We start from the raw sequence: 15,452 nt of genomic DNA on the forward strand, positions 1-15,452 counted from the left end.
CAGACTGAGGCCATTCCCCTTAACCATAAAAAAGTCTTTAATCCTATTAAAGTTCTTGTTCACTACACCATACTGGTTTTGATTCAAACTTAATCCTTTATTTAAAAAAAAATAGGGTTATAACAGGCCTAAAACATCACAAGTACAGTTTTTAAAACTTACTCCAAAATACACGTGAAATTTTCACTCTTCCCTGTTTGTAAAGTCAGTGAAAAGTTTTCACTTAGTAACTTGTGCTCTACAGATCAGAAAGTACCTATTAAGCAAGTTTGTAGGTCTATTATATCCTATTTCAGGCTATTGGTGGAGGAACCAGAGATGAGTGAACATAACCTGCATTTTATCTCTTGCACCAACTTAGTTTTCACCATGACTCTTGTCTGTAATGTTACATTTAATACAAAATCACATTATTTCAACTCTTTCTAAAAGGCATACTTTAAACAGGTAATTTAAGAAGGCATTCAATCCAACATAACCTTAACTTTCTTTTACTATCTATACTTATTTTTTAAATTATATTAATCCAAAATAATTGTTTGGAGTACTGTATTATCCCTTTATGGAGAAATGCAACCAAATGGGTTTTATATATGCATCTATGGTCACCTTTTAGGTGCTGGATCACTCACAAGTACAATATGCATTCCTGATATTTTACAGAGACTGTTGATATTCACCTAAAATAGAACAGCTCTGACAACTTTCAACATCTCTTTTCTGTCTGTAGTGTTTAAGAAGATGCATACATTATAAAGAGAATTAAAAACAGTTTATAAACTGGATCCTGGCTTTTAGGATAACTGCAGCATTGCTCAATTTAAACCACACAAACTGAAATACAGTTTTTATTATGCTGTTAAAAAAGTTCAAGAAATAAATGATCTCACCATTTCCTTAAGCAGATGACACAATTCTTCACAAAAAAACATTACCTCAAAATAGACATAGTCCACAGAACAAAATAGGCATGTTCGTGCAATTACCATGCCTACTTTAACTGTCTTGCTTCTGGCATAACAACTTAGTTTTTAACAACTAAGAGCTCACAGCACATAAAATATCGGGAGAAGATTTGGTTGTTTGGGGTTTTTTTTAGTAAACAGAATCCATAATATATCAGCTTCTTATTATGATATTTAATTATTATATTTTAGTCTCTCTATGGCCACCAGACATATATTTCAGTGTCAAGGAGTTTTGTGCCAGATGCAAATAGTGATTACTTGTAGTCATCTAGACACTTTTTATGGACACTTATTTTATCTCAAATTTTGGATCTCTCTCTGTCTACATACTACATAAAAGTTAACTTCTTTTTTTACAAGGAAAAGGAATGATTTTTGTTATTGATACCCATGAGTTCCCAAAGAGTGCTTTGGACAACCTGTTTCAGATTGTGGATTATTCTCCATTTAGACTGGCCCTTGCTTATAAGGTGCCCTGTATGACTCATGGCTAATTTACTTTTGTATCTATTTCTGATTATATGACAAATATTAGCATGGCAAGGGCACTTTGAACATGCGTTTACATTGTGTATAAATTATCATTCCATTTAAAATTCTTCAAACATTCAGAAAGCATTAGCCCTTTCATGATTCTAGCCAAGTGACTGTACACAAGAGGTAGTAATCCCTCCTCTGGCAGTCCCCATATACCCTGAGGATAATATTTAATTACCCTTATCTTCACAAAAAACATCTCTCCATTTTTTCGGTTTAAACACTGCAGGATAAGTTTCTTCATGGCAAATTAAATTGACAATAGACTGAAAAAGAGATCTTAACTGCTTTGAGTGTCATATTAAAAATTCAAGTAAAAATACTAGTGACAAACTTGTAGAAATTATGTTTGTTTTGACCAAAAGAAATATTCACTGAAACAGGTCCTATTTTTCTCTCTAAGAGGAGAAGTAATAAGGCGCAATAAAACCTTCATTAAACTTTTTTTTTTCCCAAATAAAATCACACTTGGGGCAGGAATCTAGCTGTGAGGAGTTGTTTCTCTTTATCCTGAAATCAAAAACTCCTGTTTGATCTCATACCCCATCTTTCATCATACTACAGGAGTGCCTAAAACGATAAGTAATTCATGTAAGTTATGTCATAACTTGAAAGGCCTATAAGGTGTCTTTTGTTCTTGAGATAACCAGTAATAAAGCACCGGGTTCGTGCAGCAGTCGTGACATCCGCCTCCAAAGTACGTCAGACTTTTCAGAAAAAAAAATCTATTTAATAACATCCAGACAGGACTGCACACGAGACATTCAATTTGCTGTACTGATGTTCTGTGTTGCCAACACTGCCACGTTCCTACAGACTTGGTTAAAGATTTGCAGAAAGGTTTGTAACCTTGTGGATGGCAGACATGGACAGAAAGATGATTTGCCACCACTGCGATGCCATGATGCAGCCGCCCGTTCTCTTGTAGCCTTTCACAGCACCCATTGATTTCTTTAGGATGGTTTTCAGACAAAGAAAATGAAAACATGCCATGTTTACATCTTCCTTTTCTAAAGGAGGGTAAGGCAAGCCTCCTTTCCTGTCCTGTGGCAGAATCTAAATGTTTGGGGAATTTTACACATACTCAAAGCTCAGACATTTATTTCATATATGCAGTTGAAGCCAATAGATTTTGGATCACTAAATAAACTCACTAAAAAATTGATAGTTAAAAAAAAAAAAAAAACCAAAAAAAACCCCAAAAAAAGCAGAACCATTAAAAGTAAATATTTATTTCACAGATCTCTAATATAAATGAGCAGATTGAAATTAAGATCTTTAGTGACCAAGTGACCAGTTCTCACCAGGAATGACCAGGTGTTTTCTTAAATATTTAAGAAACCCGTATATTATTAAATTTACTATAAATATTGATCCTGTAAAGGTATGCATAAAAGTGCCACATAACTAAGGAGCTGTTGACTGATTATTACTGTCTGCAAATCTAGTATTCTATTATGAAATCAAATCTAAATCTAGCAAAATTTAAGGTGCTGCTCTCTGGATTCAATTATAATTTTAAGTACTGTATATAGGTCCAGACCTGCCAGACTGTGAATTTTTTCCTATAAAGCAGATGTAAGAGCAGGTATAAACACTTAAAAGTCATGGAACTATTTATATTGTAATTTCAACAGTTCCATTAAGACACGGGTAGCACTGGCTGTTAGGTATTTCTACATCATAATCATTTAGCAATTGGAATAAAGATGTTATCGCAGTTATGTTTTATATTCACCCCACTTGAAGTCTTAGCAGTCATAGAAACCATCTTAAATCTCTGCCTTGTTGTAATTGTTCATAAGCATAATGAAAAATTTTCTGTGCCACCCAATTCTACCCAGAGCCCTCAGAATAACAGGAGACAGACAGATGAAGTTCTATGCCCTGTTACTTGCCCAGAAAAAGAAAGGCTGCAGAATAACTAACAAGGTAACTGGATACAGAGGTATTTTTATCCCAGAATCTCTAGCTGGATTTGATTTTAGAAAATGAGGAAACTTTAGGTGGGATTTTGGTTTCCTTTTGACTTGACTTAGGAATTAGTGCTTCTGGTTTTGCATATATCTACCATAGCATATAGGTATTTCAGATAATTATGGAAGCAAATGATTTTCAGACTCAAAGACCCACCCAAAGGGAAGGATAAAGTTCAAATGATTCAATGATTCTTTTGCTTTCTTTCCAGATTTTACATTTTCATTTACAATATCATTTCAGCAACATTTACAAGATTAATCTTCCTGGAATTTTCTGTTAGTTATTGTTGGAATTTTCCAGTAGAAAGGAAGTAGGACAGTTTTATTTAAGAAAAGGTCATTAGTGGTACTATCTTCTGGGAGCAGACCTGAAGCGTTATCTTTTCATGTAGTCACACCTGTCTTCCTGCCTCCCCTACCCATGGCTTTTCATGGGTAGAATTAGAATAAGAACCTAGAGAAATAGGTACCTAAGTGCAATATTTTTCTTGGTTTCCAGTAATGCGTTTGGATCTCATAGTAGGAGCAATAGCAGAATAAAAGCATGACTCTGGTACAAGGGACATCAAAAAGATATTTTGAGACTTAAAAGGCTTTCTCCTGAAATAGGGCATCTTAAAAAAAAATAAAATTATTGCAACTAAATTATATCTGTCATTGTAAACACACACTTCCTTGGTACTATTCCTTGTAAACACTGATTTCTGCTACGTGATGAAAATCTGGGCTTTTATATGAGATGTGTAGATTTATTTACCCTTGGGGATTAATTGTTCCCTTTTTGGTACTTCACGTGGCAGAGTTGCCTTGAATGAATTACAGGAAATTGAAAGTACTGAATGTAAGTTTCATGAACAAGAAAAATTATGTCTATAGCACAAACTCTTTTCTAATGAGTGAGAATCAGCTCCTTAAGGTGCAAGGTTGCACGTATGGCCTCATAAAAAAAAAGGAAATAGTTGTTAACAACTAGCCATATAATAAAATATAGTGCGTGATAAAAATAGCATCTACTAGATTTACATTTTAAGTAGCAGAAGATATTAAGTAAACATGAGGAAATGTTGGAAATGTTTTGGGGTTTGTTTTTGTTGGTTTTTTTTTTTTCTGAGGGAGATAGAGACTCATAAAAAATCCCAGTAAAATGAAAGCATTACTTCTTTCAAGGAAACAGTCCAAAAGATAATTTTAATAGTCTTTTGATGGTCATAATTTCCAAGTTCATACAAAAAATCAGGCTGATTTCCCCCAAAAAATTCAATTGCTTAATTTAAGCTACTTTGGGGATTTAATTGGAGCCATTTTATTCCCTTTCCTAATAATTGCAACACAATTTGATTTTAATGCATTATCAGAAGGAAGATGAGTTTTTAATCAGCTGTTAGACAGAATATATCTCCAATAATACATAATAAAGTGCTCTTTTCCCTGTTTATATAGTGTATATATATATTTTTAAGACTATCTTTTGCAAAGATATAAATGGTTTGGAAAAAGGAAGAAAATATGAATTGTTTACATCCTGGCAGTTTGTATTTTGCTCTCTATTTTTACAGATTCTCATTGACAAACCTTTCAAGTCTTCACAGTCATATGAAGAATTTTTTTCCTTTCTATAAGAGAACAAGATGTTTCTGCTGCAACTAATTACAAACCATTTGCCATTATCTAACATTAGATCAACTAAAACTGAAATTGGTACTTTGCTGATCAGGTAATTGAAGTAAACAGAAACTTCAGAATTTACCTCAATTAGAGCGATTACCTTTTCCATCACTGTCCACCCCAGTATGAAAATGCAGGAAAAACATAAATTATAAAATGGCAGGGCAATACATAGATAATAGGGAACAAAAAATGCACATGAAAAAAAAACTATCAAGCAGTTCAAAGGTGTTATTTATAAATGTAAAAAACAGCTTTGGAGAGAATAAAGATGGTGTAATGCAAAGGCAGTGAATTTCAAGTGCGTGGCATGCATAATTTCTAGGCACACTGACACTGCAAATATGTAAGATATTGCATTTACAATAAGTGTTCCTTTCTAGAATAACAAATCCAACAAAGTCATTCAAAGCTCTAATGCATTAAAGCATACATATGGAAATCTTTTACATTTTTCATACACATTTCAGGCTGAAAAGAGGAAAAACCAATTGGATTTTTTTTTCCATACATGTTTCTTAATATAAAATTTACAAGGCTACACTAAATATTTTTAGAAGAACTGAGTAGGATATTGCATATTAACTAAAAGCTACTCCCCAGACACCACGTCCTTGTTAAACAAGGCAGGACTCTTCATGTAGGCCTTTGCAGAATTATTCTCAATGGAAACCTTCTGCTTATTGCAACAGCTGTGCTGAGCATTGTTATCTCAGATAGAGCTGTGGATTGGCACATTAAAGATATACAACACTTTTTTTTGTGAAAATACTTAGCTGACTCTTTCAGAGAATTCTTTCCTTGCTGATTTCTTACGATAAGAGTTTCCCCACGGTCTCTTCTCCTTAAGAGAGGAACTAACTCCAAAGTATAGGAAAATACAGCACATCAGAGGCACATCCTTCTCAGGGATTCTGTGAATCTCCTTAGACACCAGTTTTTGCTAGATGAAGTAAAATGTTCTCATGGAGTATTTGAGGACTCAACAACTTTAATTAGATGGTATCCCATTGAGTAAGAGAGGAAGGACTGGCCACAAAACTTTTGGCTTTTAGGCCTTCTGTCCAGTGGAACAATACTATGTTTGCATAAAACAGAGCTAACAAAGTCACTAAGAAAACAGAATTTTATAATAAAGAAACATGACTAAAAGCTGCAAATTAAAACAACTACTTTTTTCCACAGAATACAGAACCCTATGCAACACAGTCATGTTAATCTATTACTTGCTCAAATTGCACTTCAAAAAGTGTGGCTGTTACTTCCACAGGCATATATAACATGGCAAAGAACTACAAAAACTTCCTAAAATAGTCCCAAAACTTGCTTTAGCAAAAGAAAAAATGTAGAAGAAAGTTATTTTGCATACAGACACAAGGCCCAGTAGAGCTTACTCGTCAGGAAAATTCCAGGCATTTCTGCCCTACTGTGAAACTTCCACGTGTTATGAAACAAGGTAATTTAACTCTGGGCAAATTTCTTTATACAGATCAATAGAGCCAAATACATTTTTAATAAAATCTTACCAACTGCCAGCTCTATCCCTCACTCTGCCAAATGAAGAAATTAAAAATACTGAGTACTACATCTGCTCTTTCTCCTGTCACAGTGTGCCATTCACCGTCTGCAGCAAACACCTATCTTTAGCTTGAAAAAGCATTGAATTATTATTGTGTATTTTGGGAGAAAGAAGAAAAATTTTTTCATGTTTAATGATGTGCCTCAGGGGAATGATTATATAATGCTCAAAAATGTAACCTGGAGGGAAATAATGCCTTTATATCTTATTAGCCTAAGTTCATTACCACAGTAAAAGACCATCTCCTATCCTCAAGCAACACCATATAAGCATCATTTTTCTATTAGTGATCCAAAATCATCTTTAGATCATTAGCAAGATCGTTACTGACTTTTCAGTAGACATACACTTTAGACTCCTTATGAAGCTTTGGGGTTTCCATTCAGGAAAGGTGATAACATACTTACTTTTCTGTCTGGCCAATTGTATTTTGCAAATATTGTGTCATATGTGTCCACAGCTCCATCAGTGATCAACATTATGGCTTGGCTGCAAATGCTTCCTTGTCCTGTGTGATTGAACTGCAAAAGGAAACAATCATTAGAAACAGCACATTCCTGTTAAATGAAGATAGATAGGATCACACTGGATAAACATGGATTTTGTCAAATCTCTAGCATCCTTAGAGGAAGTCGAAAATATTCAGGCTGAAAGCATTTTATCAAAGATATTATGATCTTGGTGAATTGAAAAATAAGAAACATATATAAATATAGTTCTACTAAAATTGAAATGGTATTCCCCTGGTTTTGATAGATGACAAGTATTGATGCATCTATGGGGTTTGCTTTGATTTAAATATCATTTTAAAAGAACAAGTTACACAACAAGAAGTAATGAATGATGATTTTTCTGCGAAGCACAGGAGATACACAACTCATAGAGAGACATATGACTATTTATAGGGCATTCATTCATATTCACTCAGGATTACATTCTATATGCTATTTTCCTTAAAATATTTATCTGGGAGAACCCAGATTGTATTTATATATTCGGAGATTCTCCTATTACCCAAAATGAATACATATAAGCAATTCAAGCTGCTGAGGAGCAGTACTTGAGCACAGGTTCTCAGACAGCAATCAGCAATCCTTTGGTGTATGCAAAGAAAGCTTTGTTACGCAAATGGAATTTTCTCCTGTCAAAGAGCAAACACATTGGGCTGAGTCATAATATGAGCTTTGATCTCTTTATTCTGGAGTTGGTGCTCTGACTTTAAGTCCATGTGTCTCCATTTGCTTTGGTTGCAGAATAGGTTCTTGTCTGTGTATTACCTTATACATTCAAAGAACTTTGGTGAAACATCCATCTTTTAGCAAAAAAAAGCAAAGTTGTAAAATTATTTGATTTTTAATTCCTCTGTACTAACACTTTAAAGAAATCTATGAAAAGGTCAATAAATGGGATATTACAAATATTTTCTTGTAGTTTTCATCTACATTATCAAATTCAAGGTCAGACGAGGCCCATTCTATCACCCCTCTCTTGATGCTGAAAAAGCCAAGCAAGAATTACCTTGTCCCACCTCACCAGCCTTGCTGTGCCCCAGAATAGGGTGGTCCCTTTTAAAAAGCAGTACCTGTATTCACAGGTGAATTACTTTGCAGGGAGGCTGACAGGTCCTGCATTCATGAAAAATTATTCGCAGTATTCTGGTTTGATTTGGACTAGCAATAGCTCTGTCTTTTGTGCTTTCCACAGTCTATTCACCCTTACTTATTCACTGTTTTTCCAAAACGCTAAAACCCACTTTTTCTAAAAAAGTTCTCCTAAAAATTTCATCTTTATAGAAATGCCAGCAGTACAAAAGGGTAGATGGTGGGTTCCAGAAGTCCTCTGTTTCTTCTTTCACATTTTTGTATCTGAGTAATCACACCCACTTTCAACAACCATTTCTATCACCTGCATCTCTCCTCAAGATCAGCTTCTTTTTCATCAAAGAGGAAACTCAGCAAACATTAACAGAAACACTCTGTTTAAAGGGCAGCTAATGTGGATTTACAGAGTTAACTGTATTGTGATCACTGCCTGGGTGAAAACTCTTCCCTGTGAAATTTCAAGGCAGTCAGTCCTTAAAATTCTCCAGTCATGACAGGTTTTCCAGTCTTAACCAGAACTATCAAAGTTGGATTCATTCATGGTCTTAGAGCCAGTATTTTCTCATAAAGGTGAAGTTGCTTTGTCTAGGGATATCTTCCTCACATGGACAATATATATTGAAAGTGGCAAGGTATCTTAAAAGAGAAATTAATGAAGGGGAAATGCCTTTGTATATTTATTTTAAAATACCACTCTGTATGCATCTGCATTATTCTACATAGTTATCTGAATATTTTGAAGAATGAGATTAAATTCAAATACTTTGATGAGTAATATCTTCTCATATTTGTCTAAAACTTTTAATTTTATTGAATAGCAAGAGTGATGAAAGTGTTTTCCATAATAATAACAATGACAAGGGGTTTATGATGAACTACAATTAACTCAGTGATTCATCAGTTAGCAGCAAAAATTTCAATGCATCCTGACATTTACAGCATTTGGTTGTGATTAACAGTCTTTGAAATGTCACAGAATTTTATTTAATTGGCTATGATTTTTTTTAAAGGTAATCACTGCAAAGAGCACGTTTGTCACCAAAAGATTTAATTGCAGTTGTCACATGACACAGTAGGTGCCTAACTACTGTACCAAGCACTTCTGTATTCTTACCCTGTATAATGTACACTGCCTAAATTGATGATTGGAAAGAATTTGGAAGTGGATTTTTAAACGTGCTTTTCAAAGATAGCAGTATCAACCATCTTCAAGTCTTGACAACCATAGCAAATACTGAAAAGTAATTGCAAGGCAAAATTGACTGAGTTTAATTAGTGCAACCCCTGAACCGTTCTAAAATCCAACCAGAATCTTAACAGACTATTTGTGTAACACAAAGCTTTCTCTATTTTTTTTCCTTTCCTACACCACCCGCTCCTTCTCCCTCCCCATTCACCCGCTTTTTTTTTTTTTTTTTTTTTTTAAATGTATAAAAGACATCCTTAGTTAACCTATAATTCAAAGAATAGGCTTCTGGCACATAAAGGTCACATCCTGTAGGCAAAGTGGAAAATGGTTTGCTGTAGTCTCCTAAGGGGAGATTTAGCAGCTTTTTCTCTGGCCTAGGCTGCTTAATTGAAGCTCCCAGAGACTCTGCAGATATGCCTATATAAAATGGAAAAGATTTTTATGCTGGCATTTCTGGAAGTTTATATGAAAGAAAGATTGAACGTATTACATTTCCTTTTTAAGTATAAATAAGAGCAATCAATGCAGCACCTTAAAGAGAGCTGAACATACATGTAACATAGTCCATCATGATCTTACAGATCTCTCATTGTGGGTACAATACAGCACATGGGATGTCAGACCCGTTTATTCTCAAAACTATTAGTTTATCTAATGAGATTTTTATACCACATTCATCATTATAACTTCAGTTACCTCACAGATTTTAAACCAAAGCAACAGATCTCATTTCAGATCTCATTCATTCCTGCAGTGTGGGGTTTTTTCAGTTTACATAGATTTGGAGGACTAGCATAGAACATCTCTTGCACTGAGGCATTCATACTGTGCTTCTGGTTCCCAAGACTCTATTTGGTGCCCACAATTTTTAATAAAACCTCTACAAACAGCCTACAGTGTCCTTTGCTTCATGCACCTTTTCCCATTGTCATTTTTGGCATGCACCACATGAAGGCATTAGCTCCACACTGTCTAACTGAACACATGAGCAGTGGGTGGAAAAAGATACTTCTTTTTTCATTTTAGGATTTTATGCCTGGAAAAGAATCAATCAATATTGCCCTTCAAGTTGAATACACAGGAATTAAAACCATTAATTAATCTATGATCACACAGCATAAAGGCAGGCGCACTTGTCAAGTCACACACTTTTGGAGAATATTTGGGTTTGAGCTCTTATTTCCAAGGTACATCCTTCAATCAAAAGACACTTTGATATTTAGTTGAGATTTTTTCATGTTCCAGCAGACTAACACACTTTAATATTTTTTCCTCAAAATAAATGATTATACTTAAGGAAACATTTTAAAACATTTTCACAAATATAAACTCAGTTGAAAAAAGGGAAAACAAGAAGGAGGTGAAAAAGAAAAAAAAGCTGGAAAGTGTGAACTTACTTCATTGAGCATGTTGAAAGCTTCATTTAAAGCAATGTCCAGCATTCCAATTCCTTTTGCAAAAAGTTTGTCAAGGTGTTCCCTGAAATGCTGAAATATGAACAAGGAAGTTTCATTTGTCAGAATGTTGTTACGACAGACATGTCAAGGTCAATGGTTAAGGATTTCTGAATACTTTAGACTTATTTCTTAGACTTAAATGACCACATACACAAATTAAAAAAGCAATTCCCAGTTAATCCTTTTTGTCTCTAAGTAACACTAAACTAAGATTGTGTTAGTACAATAATAAGGCAAAGGCATCACAAGATACCTTTTTGGCTACTTATTCAATCAAATAATTTTGCTTTGGTTTTTTGTTTGTGTTTCTATTTAGAGATCTTCATGTTTTCTTTTCACTTCATATAGTAATTTTATATAATTTGTAACTATGTTCCCTCTAGGTTTTTAGAGTCTGATACTTAAAAAAAACCAGTTCTCTCTGAAATTTAGCCTTGAGAGTACATAGCTCTAGAAGATGCTAGACTGTAATCATTAGGTCATTGCAGTATAAATGCAGTTTATTAGTGTCAATACTAATATTAGATTTATAAAAAACTATTCTACACAGGAATACAGGGCTATTAATTTGTAAGAAGAAAATGAAGATCTGTGTGGTGGGAAATAGCAGGGGAGGCAGTGTTTTTGTGAAGTGTTATTTCAGTCTTCACAAGTGGCTAAAAAGCACAAAAGCACTACAAAACAGAAAAGGGTATTTCAATCCAGCAAGTAGAGAAAAAAATGTCAGGGCAAGAAATATACCACTGAAATATCAGTTTAAAAAAAAGAATATGTGATTTCAGAATGAGATAAAAACCACCTGAATTCCACTTTCAATAACTTTCAGAAACCAAACATCTCAAGAAGAAGGAGCCTCCTGCTCTTAGTGACTCAAAAAGCATACTTCACCTTTACAACTTAAAAAGCTCTTTTTAGTAATAAACTGGTTTATCTCAGTCTCTTTCTGCTATCATTTTGGAGCCCTTGTAGACTAATATCTGAATTTCCCAGGGTTTGACTTGGGTATATGTCCAACTGTGTGCACAAACATTCCCGGGGAACTGTATGCTTAATTTCCGTGTGCAAATACCAGAATATGCAATGTCTATTTGTAGACTCATATACCTAATTGACATGCATAATCCTGGTAATTCTGAATGCAAATTAGGCACACAATTATGACAATCAGACATTGATGTCTGATTACAAAATTACAGGGTCAGATCCCCACTGAAGTTGTGTGAGGAAGCACAGAAGTGTGTCAGCTGGGGAGGTGTCTGTGATCATCCAGAAGAATCTGAAAGACATGAGCTGAAGAGAATGAGGATACAAATCCACATGTGCAGGTAAATCAGGATGAAGTCTTCCAGAACTTTAATGAGAAGAAACCCAGGATGGTTTTTATGTCCTTCATATTCTGCGTGTCATGGGACAGTTACTCTTCAAGTAACAGCACATTAAAATCACACCACTGTTGCATATGGCTTTGGCATAACTGAACAAGAGGATAAATCCATAAACAATTATCCTGATTGAACTTGGAATTTCTCTTATAATGAGGTTGTTGAAAGCATTTTTGGTACAACCTGGTGTATTTCCCTTTTCTAGTCTCACAGTTTAAGGAACAATTGTAAGGATTTGGGATCATACTTGGTTAGATGATTACAGTTTTCATACTTTGGGGATTAGGTAAAATTGTGTCTCAAAATATGGTAGCAACTCACGTTTTGCTCTTTTCTCAGTTTCCTACTTTTGATTTACTAGGATTTAAAAGTTACTGAATTTAAATAATTCAAGTTAAGAAATTTATTTCAGCAAATCTGTGCTTGAGAGTTGACACATATTCAGAGCACCTTTCATGATTCAGAACACAGGAGAAGTTAGGGAGGTAGAGGGGGCAATCTGAATGCAGGCAAGAATTTGATTTTGATTTTCCTTTCCTGATTTCAGGTCATTGCAGGCAATTTAAAAACTCTTCCAAGATGAAGGCCAGAAAACTGTGAAATTGAATTTTTCCTTCATGGCAGAAGCTATCAAACTTGTAGCCAAAATGAGACACTGATTCATCTAGCCCACAGAAAACCTGAAGAATAATTTACTAATTTGGTGGCAATTCTCAGGAAATTTCAAGGCAACTCCTTTTACTGATCTCTTATCTTAGAGGCTGTTCTAATGGCCTCACAAGGTTTATTGAGATTAGAAAATGATCACAAGGTAACAAATTTTTATATTCTGGAAGCAAATGGAAAGTGGTCACCCTCCAAGCAAACAACAGAGCTCAGTGTCTGAACAACCATCAGGGAAATTCTTCGGCCTCCTTTACAGTAATATAGGAATACCCCATAACCCTCAAAGTTTTATCCTTTCCAAACAAGAAAAAAAAAAAAAAGGAAAAAACCAAAGTGCAGCCATCTTCATTTGACATCTGAGGAAACAAACACGTCTGAAAGCAAGTAATGATACATTAACACAGAGAACCAAGTTTCAATTCTCCAATGCCAGGTAAGAGATGTAACAATCAGCCCATCTCAGACAAACACAAAAAAAATCACAGAAGCTGCCAGCTAAGGCAATCCCAAATGCCTGGCACCCATGTTTACTGTAGCAAACATCTGCAGAATTATACCAATGGTTTTTTTCCCCAGCATCATGACAAAGCTTGTCACAACAGTGAGCTTGGCTCACCTTTTAATTGGCACACAGTCTACAAGACCTCACAGGGTGTTTTAATGCATTTTAACATGAGAACACTACCTAAATCCACACAAATAGAGATATATCACTCAATAAGTTGAGCTTGCTATGGTTTATAGAAGATCCCTCTCCTGGATGTCCTGGAAACCTGTTTCCCTTTATATTATATCTCTCTGGCACTGACAAAATAGAAGGAAACCAATAGCAAGTTTACTGTTGTAAAGTGACCAAATCAAGTCCCCATCTCCACTCTTCCCACTTAGCTAGAAAAAAAGAATCCATTTTAAAAATTACTGGTTTTTGCTTTAGGGCTTCAGAATTAGTTAATTGAGTTTAATTTTTTTACAAACAACAAAGTTTTATTTCATTCTTGTTAAGCCAATATGCTACACAGGAGTCCCAGTACCCTGCACAAACATTTTATTAGAACCTACTTACGTTTACTGAAAATAAGGTATCACTTATGATGAGTAGGAATATGCAAATTAGACAGGGCACAGGACCATGGATTCAAGCCAATGAATAAAGCATTTTCCAGTGGTTCCAAAAAAGAAGAGTTCACAACAAATACATGCAGCAGAGGTTATACAGTTACACTGGAAAAGCATGATATTCACTATTAGTTGTCTGACAAGGTTAAGCTTCCTACAGAAAAGCATCATTAATGGGTTCAGCATTCCTCTAGATTTCTTTGTCAGCTTTACTGCAAGTCTTGGCTGCTTCTAGAATCGCTTCCCTTGCCTATCCACACTTGCTGTGACTCCAAATGGTCCTGGGACGTACTTGGCAAAGATTTATCAGATTTGTGAAGATGGACTACATCAGCACACAAACCAGGAAAGAAAAAGCAGCAATCAGAAGGCCTGTGTGAGGTGGGAGAGTGATGTTCACTTGTGTGTCATGGGAAAGTTTACCCACACGTACTGACAGATAAATGTAAACGTAAAATGCATTTAGGCATCACCCCCCCCCCCCTTCCAAACCCTTTGTCAGGGCATTTAGAGGTTAGCTTGCTGGTGATGATTATCCAACCCCCAACACGTTGTGTTGGAAAAGGGGGTTTTCTGGGAAAACAATCATCATAAAAACAATGCTGAACAAAGAGCCCAAGATTCAATATACTCAGATTAAAACCAATTTCTTCTTAAGTAAATTAGTTACTGCAATAGAAAATGTCAGACCAAATTTCAGTGGTCAGGGGCTTACTGAAAATTTTGAGGGTCTATAACAGCTTGACAGTTTTAAAATAAGAGTAGACTTCAGTAAGACTTTACTATTTTGGGGTTTTTAACAGCTAAGCAATGCAATTGAATTTTTTTTTTTGAGATCTGACACAGATGGATAGATAAATACGCAAAAGTAATTTGCTTAAATAAAATTCAATATGCAAAATTTGTATTTACCAACCTCTAACTGGCAATTTCACTCAGCTTCTTTGCTGAATCAGTCTTCTGGTTATTTAATTTCTGGTAATTGCATAGAAAAATAAAAGCTTTTTGGAAGTTATACTCTACATCTGTCTATTTCTGTCATTCGAATTTACACTGGGGTAAGTTCTTGATTTAGTTTGGAGTTACTGTGCCTATCTGTGCATCTAGAAGATGATATATTTCATCTGGAAACATTTACAGAGAAATGTCCTCAACCCCTATATAGCACATTAAAAAAACATATAAAAGAGGAATGTATATTGTAATATTGTTACTTCAGATCTGGAGTTACATTAAATCAGATTGTCATCCGATTCCTTCGGGGTAGGTAAATTGTAACATGGAGTTTCTCAAAGATGAAAACCTCTTGGCCC

The 15,452-nt window shown here is 34.9% G+C and overlaps 1 protein-coding gene across 6 annotated transcripts in view; it reads right to left on the bottom strand.

Annotated features, from left to right (window-relative positions):
- The window catches only part of CACNA2D3 (calcium voltage-gated channel auxiliary subunit alpha2delta 3), a 394,450-nt gene that overhangs the window by 187,415 nt on the left and 191,583 nt on the right, over nt 1–15,452 (bottom strand). For all 6 annotated transcript variants that reach the window (XR_007206017.1, XR_007206016.1, XM_048315277.1 and 3 more), the window contains exons 10-11: nt 10,916–11,005; nt 7,136–7,249 (exon numbers count right to left, since the gene is read on the bottom strand). Coding sequence is in view for 4 of the 6 variants with exons in the window: in XM_048315277.1 (XP_048171234.1) it covers nt 7,136–7,249; nt 10,916–11,005 (204 nt within the window). In the remaining 2 variants the exon portion in view is untranslated. The remainder of the gene's footprint in view (nt 1–7,135; nt 7,250–10,915; nt 11,006–15,452) is intronic.

Source organism: Corvus hawaiiensis, chromosome 11 (genome assembly GCF_020740725.1).
Source record: "Corvus hawaiiensis isolate bCorHaw1 chromosome 11, bCorHaw1.pri.cur, whole genome shotgun sequence".
Taxonomy (NCBI): Eukaryota; Metazoa; Chordata; class Aves; order Passeriformes; family Corvidae; genus Corvus; species Corvus hawaiiensis.